General features: G+C 32.3%; 1 protein-coding gene across 6 annotated transcripts in view; it reads left to right on the top strand.

The window, feature by feature from the left end:
* Trappc8 (trafficking protein particle complex subunit 8) overlaps positions 1-12,067 on the top strand; it is a 94,559-nt gene that overhangs the window by 55,293 nt on the left and 27,199 nt on the right. For all 6 annotated transcript variants that reach the window (XM_046428339.2, XM_058573966.1, XM_058573965.1 and 3 more), the window contains 6 exons: positions 282-476; positions 883-1,013; positions 4,097-4,171; positions 4,668-4,794; positions 7,272-7,426; positions 11,146-11,588. In XM_046428339.2, coding sequence (XP_046284295.1) covers positions 282-476; positions 883-1,013; positions 4,097-4,171; positions 4,668-4,794; positions 7,272-7,426; positions 11,146-11,588 — 1,126 coding nt within the window. The remainder of the gene's footprint in view (positions 1-281; positions 477-882; positions 1,014-4,096; positions 4,172-4,667; positions 4,795-7,271; positions 7,427-11,145; positions 11,589-12,067) is intronic.

Below are 12,067 nucleotides of genomic sequence, written 5' to 3'. Positions count from 1 at the left end.
ATTGTTCATGGTAGACAAGGAAAATACTTTCAGAGTCAAGAGAAAAATAATGTTGTCAACAAAGTTCCAGTTAAGTTATAGTTAATAAGAGAATATTTTATTTGCTTAGAAAAATAGAAATAGGCAAGAGTGAATGCATACATATTTATTTGGATACCCTTGATTTTTATTTGAAGTGTTTTTTTGTTTGAGGACATTCACAAACATATACTTCATTAATTTGCATTTCATGAACATATTTAATGGTGACTTTTTTCTTTCTTTCTTTTTTTTTTTTTTAGGTGAAAAGCAAGCAGCTACTCATGTAAGTCTTGATCAAGAATATGACTCTGAATCCTCTCAGCAGTGGCGAGAACTTGAAGAGCAAGTTGTGGCTATGGTTAACAAAGGAATAATTCCCTCCAGTTTCTATCCCACACAATATTGTTTGAACAGTTATTCGGATAACTCCAGATTTCCACTTGCAGTTGTGGAAGGTGATATGCTTCAATTTCATTTTTTGTTTTTTTGTTTGTTTGTTTTACTTAAAGCGGATTCAAGATAATTTGCTGTATGCCATACATTTCCAGAGGCTGAGGGTGCAAAGATAAATTAAAAACCAGTAATTTACTGAGTTGCATTTATAAAACCAGTGAGGGCTCTAATATAGGTATATGCAATGTGATGCTAGGATATAGAAGAGGAAATGACATCCTTTAGTAGAGAGAAATTGGAAAACTCTTTTAGAAGAGGTAATTTAAAAACTGAATCCTGAATAAATGGAGCTTTATAAACTAGAGGACAGTCTAGGCAGAAATGAAAGCAAGGTCTGTTTAGAACTTTAAAGCTTAGGGTGAGGGGCGAGATTTATCAAAGTTATTAATGTAGGTCTTTCTTTCATAGAACCAATTACAGTGGAAGTGGCTTTTAGAAACCCTTTGAAGGTTCCACTTTTGTTGACTGATTTGTCATTACTTTGGAAGTTTCAGCCTAAAGATTTCAGTGGAAAGGATAATGAAGAAGTTAAAGAACTAGTAAGTTATTAAAAGGTATTTGTAATAAGTACATTTCAGTTATAGTCTGACAGATGCCATAATAATATTTCTGCTTCTTCTGTTCTGTGAGCTATGCACAATCTTTTTTTGCTTATTTTTCCTTTGTTTTAAAAATTTGTATGTGCTAGTGTTGAAAACTGAGAATACAGAACTACATAAAATATAAAAGTAAAACTGTATATTCTTAATATTTAGAAATAACCAACTTTTAACATTTTGCTGTCATTTCAGTCATTTCCATTTGTATCTTTTTGGCTTGGATTTGGAATTTCCTTATGTGTTGCTTTTTTCATTCTATGTTGTTTAATATGCATTTTCTGATATTCAAACATCTGAATATTTTATTTTTACGTAATTATTCAATATGTGTATGAAAAAATTTATACTATAAATTTAAATATGGGTATGAAAAAATTCATTTACTGTAAATTTCAAATATACAAACCAATTCTATTCATTGTTTATATTTAGTCTCATGTGAGAATGATAGATTTTAACTTCAGAATAGCTCTGGGAAGAGCTGTACCTATGAATCATCCATCGTGTATGGATGATTCATAGTATCCTCCTGTTATCTGTAGTTGTTTTGGAGGTTTCTGTTTGTATATTATCACAATAGTTCAGTGGTTATTTTTTATTTTTTTAATGGGGTGCTGGGATTAAACCCAGGACCTCTTGTATGCTAGGCAAGCTATCACTGAACTACACCCCTACCCCCTGTGATGAATATTTTTGTGCATAACTTCTTAGCCTTCAGAATATTTCTGTAAAAAAGATTACTAGGTGCAAAGTTATAAGAGTTTTAGGAAATAAATATTTTAATTCTCGATTTTGCAAAAGGTCATATCAACAAGCTTCTCATTTGCAGCATGTGGCGATGGGTGTCTCATTTTTGCAGCACTGATTATTATTATTTACAAAAAAAACTTGGTTGATCTGATAAAAATATCTTCTTACTAATTTATTATCCATTTCATTGCTTTCCAGTGAAGTCAGTTATTGTATTTGTATTTCCTATTTTGTGCATTGTCCATTTAATAAGCTTCATATATATATTTATCTTTTTATTTTTATATTCATGTCTATGATAAACCTTTTGTATATATTGTACTAATTATTAGACTCAGGGACGCTCGGCTACTGAGTCACATCCCTAGCCCTATTTTGTATTTCATTTAGAGACAGGGTCTTACTGAGAGTTTTAATTTCTGAGGCTGGCTTTGAATTCAGAATCCTCCTGTTTCGGCCTTCCGAGCCTTTTTAATGCAGGAATGATTTGAACAAATGATTTTTGTTACCAGCTGATTGTAACAAATAACTTAGACAAGTGTGTGTGTGTGTATTTTTCTTTTGAGACAGAGTCTCACTAAGTCATCTGAGGCTGACTTTGGATCCTCTGCCTTAGCCTCTCTAGTTTAAGCTGTGTTTATAGGCATGCACCCCCTGGGCCTGTTTCCAAATATATTTTTTTAGCTAATAATTTATTAGGTTATTCACTAATATCTTTTATACAAATTTTCACTGTTTTGTACTCCCCCCAACTCCCATATATGTATGTGTGTGTATATATTTTTTCAACATATAGACATTTATTTTTTATCCTCACAAAGTACCTTACAGGTGTAGGAACTTCAGAAGAGCTGGCCTCCATGCAGGGACTCGGCATTACTGATGGTTTTGATCTCGTGGCTCCTCTAACTATATATGTGGTTTCATGATTGAGGCAGGAAAGGAACACTAGAACACTAGAATCTTGCACCAGAAAATAAATGCTTTAACCCAGACTATATTTTGAGTCTGGGAAATATCCCAGCATTTTGGTTCTGATCTGTGAAGGGAGAACTAGAAAGATATCTATTTGAATTTTTAATTTGAATTTTAATTATTTAGACTGTTTTTGTTCTTGAACTATTTTGATTTTTTTTCCTAAAGATTACATTATTTAAAATGGTTAAATAGTTAAATTCATTGATGCTATTTTGTGATTATGAGAGTATGAACTATTGAAATTTGGAAAGGTTTTAAAAAAGATCTATTAGTTTTATAAATATATTAATCTGTTTAGCATTTCTTATTTTAAAGGAAGTTTATTAAGTTATATTAAAATATACAGTACTCTTAAACGGTTGCACTTTTTCCTGTAAATTTCAAATAAGATTTCTTTTTGGGGGGTGGGGGTGGTGGGTAGTTTGCTAGTGATTGAACTCAGGACTTTCCATATGCTAAGTATGTGTTTTGCCATAGAGCTAAGGTCCACAAATCCCAAAATCTAGATTTATTTAATGGGCTTCTTCTGGTGATGGATGCAGATGCTGAACTGGAATTTAGGGAGATGTAATTTTTATATTTTGTGTCAAATAATTAGTTTGATGGTAAAAGTAAAATAAGGTTTATGAGAATCAAATTTACCTTCAGTGTGAGCTAATTAGCTCTGCTTTGCCATCTGACCATAGATATTTTCTCTTACTAATGTCAGTGGTTTGGAGGAAGCAGGTCTGCCTTTCTCCCACTGCTTTTGTTGTCCACCTATCTTTTCTGCATCATGCGTATTCTAAGTATAATCTTCCTTTTCTAAATATAATTGGCCAATTTGGAAAAAGATGTGGTTGGACAAAAAATGGAGAGATTTGTTCTTATGACAATATTAAATACCATTGCGGCCATTATTGACTATGAGCAGTTCAACTTTTTCTCTTAGTGTTTTATCCTCTTGGTGGTTATATCTTCTTCAGTTGAGTTGGTAGAACAAAATGAAATGTACATATCAAGTACCCACTACAGCATGACCCCACTTTAGGGGTGGAAATAAACACTTTTCATGGAGCTTAGGAAATAGTAAGTACCTGGAAATGGTGGCACAGTGTAAAGCACTTGCCTAGAAGGTGTGAGGACCTGGGTTTGATCCCCAGCACTACACGCACTTACAAAGAGTCTAGTAATTATAACTTTAATTAGTTATTATTTCTTAGTATTGGTATATAAGAATGTTAATAATTCATTAATGTTAAGTATTAATAATATTTTATTAGAATGTATATTTAAAAAAATAACTTATTTTTTAGATTACAGGTGAACCTGAAATGATTGGAACTGAAGTTATTTCAGAATTCTTAATTAATAGTGAAGAATCTAAAGTGGTAATTGTTTTTATCATTTTTCTGTTTTTTGCTTTGCTAAATAAGTAAACTGAAAACATTTTAAAATAAATTTAATGTATCTCAATGAAATTGTTTTATATCCTAGTATTTTTAAGAACTAAAATTTAGATGATCAGGAAACTGAAATTACTCAGGAAGAAATTGGTGGGAAAGTAGGTTTCTAGTGGTTTTTGATTAATTTCCTAGGAAACCTGGTGAAAAGTTTTCACTTCCTTATTAGTTTCAGTGTGGTAATTTCACATGATATTTATTTGAACAGCATATTTAGATTTTTATTAAAAGTATTATTGACGCTCTTGTATAATTGTTGAACTTAGAGATTTTCTTTTGAAAAAGTTGCTTTTCAATAAGAAATAATTGATATTTGAAAAGTTTAGGTCATGAGTTTTTATTTCTGCAACATTACAGAATTTAGGTATTGCACTATTTAAGATATTATGAAAACATAATAAGAGTGACTTAAATATCTCCACAGGCAAGACTAAAGCTCTTTCCCCATCACATAGGGGAGCTGCATATTTTGGGAGTTGTTTATAATCTTGGCACTATTCAGGGCTCCATGACAGTAGATGGCATTGGTGCTCTTCCTGGATGTCATACAGGTAAAGTTATAGCATTGCTAAACAATTAGAAATTAATACCTAAATCATTCCATAGAATAAAATGGACGAAAATGAGGTATTTTCTAAATAGGGCAAATGTACCTTTAGATAAAGCATTTAGGCAGATGTAAGAATGACTAATTTATTTTAACCTCTACCATAGCTTTAAAAAATAAACAATTTTTTTCCCTTCTATTTTCTTTTGATAATTCTTTTGTTATTATCCAAATGTAGTAAATTCTTAGCAAATAAATTCTAACCATTTATTTAAGATGTCTGCTGCCAATACAAAAACCACTTTATTGTATTCCATTTTTGAATATATCCTTTTTAAAAAGCATTGAACAAATTAAAAACCTTTTTTTTTTCACTTCATTGAATATTAAACCCTTGAAATTCTGTTTTCTGTCCTGATAAAGACTGGGGTTTTAGTGTTAAATTGATATTTTTGATGCCCTATAATAGAATGTTTTACAATTTTTTGAATATTATAATATATACAAACTTCATTATCTTTTTTTTTAAATTCAGGAGTCTTTCAGGATCTAATATTACCTGATAATTCAGATATGTGATTACATGAGTTTAGGTTGAAAAGATGCTAGGAAGGGAGTTCACTATAAAACTCTCTATCCCAGCCCTTTATTTGAGTGGATCTATCTTATAACAAATTAAAGTGACTAGTTATTGATAGATGTGAATTTAGCACTTATAAAAGTTTTTATTTCTGCAACATTACAGAATTTAAGTATTGCCATATTTAAGATATTATGAAAACATAATAAGAGTCACTTAAATATAAATATTGGGAAGTTCTTCTGGAACATTTGGAAAACTTGATCCTTTTAACCTCCTGTTGAATATTTCTGTTGCCTTAATATGTATGATAAATTCAATACAAAATTAGAAAATAAGTGGAATGAACTCATGACTAAAAAGCTATAAACAAAAAAAAATACACTAAAATTGAGCATTTTTATACTATATTTATATTTCTTGTTTGACAAGTACCAGACAAATTGTTGTAAATAATTTTGCTGTTTTATTACATTCTTAAAGCAAGATAAGTGGGTGTTAAAACTTTTTTGGCGGCGGGGGTGGGCAACTTCCCAGGGATTGAATTCGGGGGCACTCAACCACTGAGCCACATCTCCAGCCCTTTTTTATGTTTTGTTTAGAGAGAGGATCTCACTGAGTTACTTAGCACCTCACCATTGCTAAGGCTGGCTCTGAACTCTCGATTCTCCTGCCTCACCCTCCCAAGCTGCTGGAATTATAGGCATGCACCACTCTGCCCAGCAAGAACTTTTTGAAGCTCTTTTCCCACTTGTGCAATCTGACATCTTGACCCAGTACCACAGAGTTATGGTTGTCAGTAAAATATAGCTAATTGTTTCATTTAAAGGCCAAACATAGGCATTAATATAATTTATATGTAATTGTATGGCATTAGTAGGAGGAAATTATGAATTAACTATTAAAATAAATCCTATCTTAAAAACTGAGTTTTCATGATGTGGTTTTTTTTTTTTTTTTTTGGTACTGGGGATTAAACTCAGGGGTACTGGACCACTGAGCCACATCCCCAGACCTATTTTATATTTTATTTAGAGACAGGGTCTCACTGATTTGCTTAGCGCTTTGGAGTTGCCGAGGCTCACGATTCTTCTGTCTCATCCTCTCAAGCTGCTGGGATTTCAGACATATGCCACTGCGCCCAGCTTCATGATGTTTTAGTGTAGTTTAGTATTATGTAAAATGCTAGTAGGGAACCAAGTCAAATGTAGTGTGGGAAATGCTACATTATACATCTGGCCTTGAACCCTTTAGAGTAACTTTCAGTACATTAAAGGCTTTGAGTAGTCCTGCAGGAAAGAGAGTTGTGTACCCTTTTTCTTTTCTTGTTTTTTTGTTAAATACATACATGTACTGTATGGAAGTCTTTGGGGAAAATCTCACATGAATTATTAAGAAAGTTAAAGCTGTCTATGCTTATGCTATATTTAATTTTCTTTGTTCAGTCTCTTGGGAAGATATGTTTATTTATAGTCCTGAAATTATTCAGGTTACTATATATTCAAATATGAGGAAGTGAAAAATTGACCTGTTATGTGTTTTCAATTTTTTTTCATTTGAATATCTATCTTGTGATAGCCCAATTAACTATTGGACCCAAGGTATTCTCAGAATTTTTTTGATTAATAAGCATTATGCTTTAGAAAATACAGGTTTTAAAGGACTTCTCTTCAGTGATTTGTAGTCTTTATGCAACATAAGTAAATCCAAAAGAAATGAGAAATTAAGCAGCATAATATAGGTGGTATAAAACATGGAATTAAAATATACTTAATTCTTTGATTAATCATGTTAATCAGTAATTGAATTATCTGAAATTTAAGTATTCATATATTCAAGTTAAATTCTTGTCAGTTAACATATCAGATTATTTTAGGGCATTTGGTTGTTTTTTATTTCAGGAAAACATTCCTTGAGTATGTCAGTCCGAGGGAGACAGGATTTAGAAATTCAAGGTCCTCGACTTAACAACACAAAAGAAGAAAAAACATCTATTAAATATGGTCCTGATCGACGTTTAGACCCTATAATCACTGAAGAAATGCCACTATTGGAGGTATTTCACTTCTTAAAATGTAATGGACTCAGTAATTGACATAGCTGGAAGATACTTTAAATAAATTAATTTTAGACTTTGAAGTTGTTAATATTACATTGAACTATACTTTTAAAGTCTTGTTAGGCAAATTTTAAAGAAATTTAATTTACAAAATAAGGTAATTATATAAATTCATATTAAGTCACAGCCAGGTTATCAATTTATAAACTTTAAAATAATAGAAATTGGGAATACATTTCTAGCAAACATTTTGGTTATTAAACTCATTGGCTTTTTTGTAATTTGTCAAAATATTATGTGAATTAATGCTTGTAAATTATTTAAGCAAAATAGAAGTATTTTGGGAAAAAAAGCAGTATTTCCTTCACCTTCTTATCTCACCCTGTCTTATTTTCATATAGTATCAAAGGAATTTTAGTTACAAAATATGTCAGAGTAACAAGAGAAGGAAAAACATATTATTTAGTTGAAAGACATTTTAATATCAGGGAAATTAAAGTATTATGGGACAGGAAGTCTCAAAAGAAGGGGGATTCAACTGCTCCAGAGAATTTAGGAGCAAACATTTTAAGCATCTAGAAGGATTTGCTTTTGGAGGTGGAGTGTAATGGGGATTGAACCCAGGGGCACTTAATCAATTGGACATTCCCTAGCCCCTTTTAAGTTTTTATTTTGAGACAAGCCTTGCTAAGTTGCTTAGGGCCTCACAAGTGCTGAGGCTGACCTTGAACTTGAGATCCTTCTGCCTCAGCCTCCCAAGTCACTGGGATTACAGGTGTGTGCTACCACACCTGGCAGAGAATTGCTTTTGATATGACTGTAGTTCATCAACTTCTAGTCTTTATGCCATTTTAATATTTCAAGTTTCTGGAAGAGAAAAACAGCCCACCTTGGATCAAATTTCTTACCTGAGTGCAGATCAAAAGTAGGGTTGTGTCATAGAAGTGTATAAATGTGAACACTGGAAGGAGACCCTTCTTCCTGCATCTTCAGGTTTCCCTAGTGGAGGTGTTTTTTATCTTTTTATGCCTTTCTTGTGCACTTAATTATAGTTTTAATAATTATAAGTAGAGTCATACTACACATGAAAATGGTGATGAGTGATGTGTGTGTTTGTGTGTGTACATGTGTGCATATATGCAGTGTATGTATTCTACCCAGATTTGACACTTACTCAATTATGTTGCATTTAAATGTAAATAAAAGGCATATGGAGTAGAGCATCATTTTCTGGTTGAAAAATATTTTGTACATGTTTAATCTTTGATCTGCTGTCTTTGACCATGTTGAGGTTTTTAACTTACATGAAATCATATTGGATAGTTTTTTACTTTGTTGGATATAAGCTTTATATTTAACAATAGGCTTCCTTAGTCAAACTACAGATTAATTTATTTTTTTTCACCCTGCTGGGGGGTCAAACCCAGGGCCTCTTTTATGATAGGCAAGTGCTCTATCATTGAGTTATATCCCCATCCCCAGTTTTATTTATTTATTTTTAATATCTGCGAGTTTTAAATCTGGAGAGTGTATTTCTTTTCTTCTTCTTCTTTTTTTTTGTACCAGAGTTGAACTCAGAGTACAGTGCCACATCCCCAGCCCTACTTTGTATTTTATTTAGAGACAAGGTCTCACTGAGTTGCTTAGTGCCTTGTTTTTGCTGAGGCTGGCTTTGAATTCACGATTCTCCTGTCTCAGCCTCCTGAGCCACTGAGATTACGGGTATGGACCACCATACCTGGCAAGAATGTATTCTGGATAGCAAGGGGACAGAGATCAAACTTTGTTTCTAGTCCCAATACCATTAATAGGGTATGGGCAACCCATTGTGTTATCTTTTTATTTACCAATATCCCTAAAGTACCCTTTCCTGTTGGATTGTTTTTGTATGCCTCCTATTCTGTTTAGTAATTATTACCTCATTTCTTTCTGTGTCAGTACTATACTGTTTAATCATTTTTTTTAATCTGACAAGACAAATTTATTTCATAATCTTTAATTTTTTTTCATGCATTTTGTCCAAGCTTGTTAAGTTTCCACAGTAATAATTTTGATTAGTATTGCATGGCTATAACTAGAAGTTAAGAGACTGAAGAATAATTTAAATGACTTAGAATTTAAATGCTGCTTTAGGGCTATTCACCATTATAGTTGTAAACATTTGTTTGGGATTGTATAGGTAAGAATTTTTGAGATCTTTACTTTCGGAAGAGAATATTCTGATCAGTGTAGTTGAAGTTGTCAAAATAAATTATTCCTTTTTAAGTGAGTCTTCTAGTTTGTAATTTTCATTAAGCTAGATCACTTAAATGTTCTTCAGTTATTAAGACTGTTAATGTACAAGTAGTTTTTAAAAGCAGTGCTTCTCTGATAACATTGGCATGGATAGAGCTTTACTTTTTTTAATATGTGGCCTTACTGTGTCGCCCAGGCTGGTTTCAAATTCTTGGGTTTAAGCAATCCTTTCACCATAAGCTCTTGAGTAGCTGAGACTACAGGTGCACACCACCATGCCTGGGTTTACTTTTAGACTTAGTTTTGTCCCTAATTATCTGTCCTTTGAAAGTTTCTTTAATTATAAAATGATGAAAGTTGAACCAGATGAAATGATTTTAACCTCTGTTGAGCCTGGCACTGTGGCATATGCCTGTAATCCCCACATGACTCCAGAGGCTGAGGAAGGAGGCCATCCTCATCAATTTCAAGGCCAGAATCAATTTAGTGAGACCTTCAGCAACTTTGTAAGACCCTGTCTTACTAAACAAGTAGAGGGCTGAGGTATAGCTCAGTGATAGGTACCTCTGGGTTTAGTCCTCAGTACACAACTTTCTTAATTTACATTCATCTTGTTTTTGACAACACTTGTTCTTTATTTAATCTTGCATATGATAGTTTAAAAAAATTGTTACAAAAATGGTGTTAAAAATGCAGATCTTTCAGTAGATCCACTTTCTACACATTGTTCCTTAAATTTAAAACATACATTTATATACCATTTTTGGAGGTGTGGAATTAGGATGAGTGACCTTTTCTGGGAGTACTGGGATGGATTTTCCAATCTAAGTTTGATTCGGTCTTTCATGTATTAAACTGCATTCAGAAGTTGTTACCTTAAGTTTTCAGTTTTGGTTTCTTCCAAGTGAGAACCTAATGATAATTGTCATGTAATCTAAGAACAGTATATATCTAGTTTTTAGCAGCAGATAAAAAAAACGTTATTAATGATGCCATGTTTTGGCCCCATGTCAGTTATTAATTAAAAGCCTGAGGTTGTTTGGAGTACTGTGGGTTTTATAATTATGTATATGTTATCAGATGCTCTTCATTAAGATCCATGGTATATGGTTTTATTTTAAGGATGTATATTTAAGCTTTTTAATCTGACAGTGATAAGGATTATAAGAATGATTGTTATTTTATAGTCATGTTAAATTATTTATAGTTTTTCTTGTTCATAAGCTACAAAGTTGTAGAATTTTTATAGCTTTGTTTTGTATTTTACCTTTAATAGCTCAAAATCGTGGCTGAGTAATATTGGTCTCTTTGTCTTCCTGTGTTTTCTAAAATGGAGCTGTTTATTTTTAAACAGCTATCAGAGAATTAATGAAATAGTTGTAAACCTTTAGTAAAGACATACAGTATCTTAAAAACATTACTCATTAGAAGTTCAAAATTTTTAACAGACAATATAATAATGTTTTTTCCCTCCAATGCAGGTGTTCTTTATACATTTTCCTACAGGACTTCTCTGTGGAGAAATTCGAAAAGCATATGTAGAATTTGTCAATGTCAGCAAATGTCCTCTTACTGCATTGAAGGTTGTTTCTAAACGTCCAGAGTTCTTTACTTTTGGTGGTAATACTGCTGTTTTAACACCACTGAGCCCTTCAGCTTCTGAAAATTGTAGTGCTTACAAGACTGTTGTGACAGACTCTACCTCTGTGTGTACAGCACTCATATCATCAGCTTCTTCTGTAGACTTTGGAATTAGCATAGGGAGTCAGCCAGAAGTGATTCCTGTTCCCCTTCCTGACACTGTTCTTCTGCCTGGAGCTTCGGTCCAGCTACCAATGTGGTTACGTGGGCCAGATGAAGAAGGTGTCCATGAAATTAACTTTTTGTTTTACTATGAAAGTGTTGAAAAGCAGCCTAAAATACGGTAAGTATGATAAAATTTTAAAAATTTTACCACTATGTTTAATATAGGTATACATATTTGAATCAGTGTTTGATATTTGTTTAATATGTATTTTTTATTGAGAAATATTCTCTTCAAAAATGCATATTTTTATATGAAGTCATCCCAAATATATCTTAATTCTAGATAACCAAAAGTAGAAACTATTTAATTACATTGATCTTTTGTCCATAAACTGCATGATTCTTCTAAGTGTGACTAAGTTGTCACAATAATGAAACTAACAAATAACAATGTATTAAAATATCATGTCATTTGTATATGAAGCAACCTAACTACAGTCATTTGTTTTTAAGAAAATTACTTTGTTTTCCTTAGTGCCTCCCTCCAATGTATGAACAAAATGTCATTATGGTGTATTCAGAACAGATGATTAGAGTGGAATTAAAGTGGGTAATCACTGAAGAAATCATACCTGACTTACCAGAACCTGTCGCCTG

Source organism: Marmota monax, unplaced genomic scaffold, assembly GCF_021218885.2.
Source record: "Marmota monax isolate L192 unplaced genomic scaffold, Marmota_monax_Labrador192_F-V1.1 WCK01_AAM20220418_F8-fsc00031, whole genome shotgun sequence".
NCBI lineage: Eukaryota > Metazoa > Chordata > Mammalia > Rodentia > Sciuridae > Marmota > Marmota monax.
This window is presented reverse-complemented; position numbering and strand designations above follow the sequence as displayed.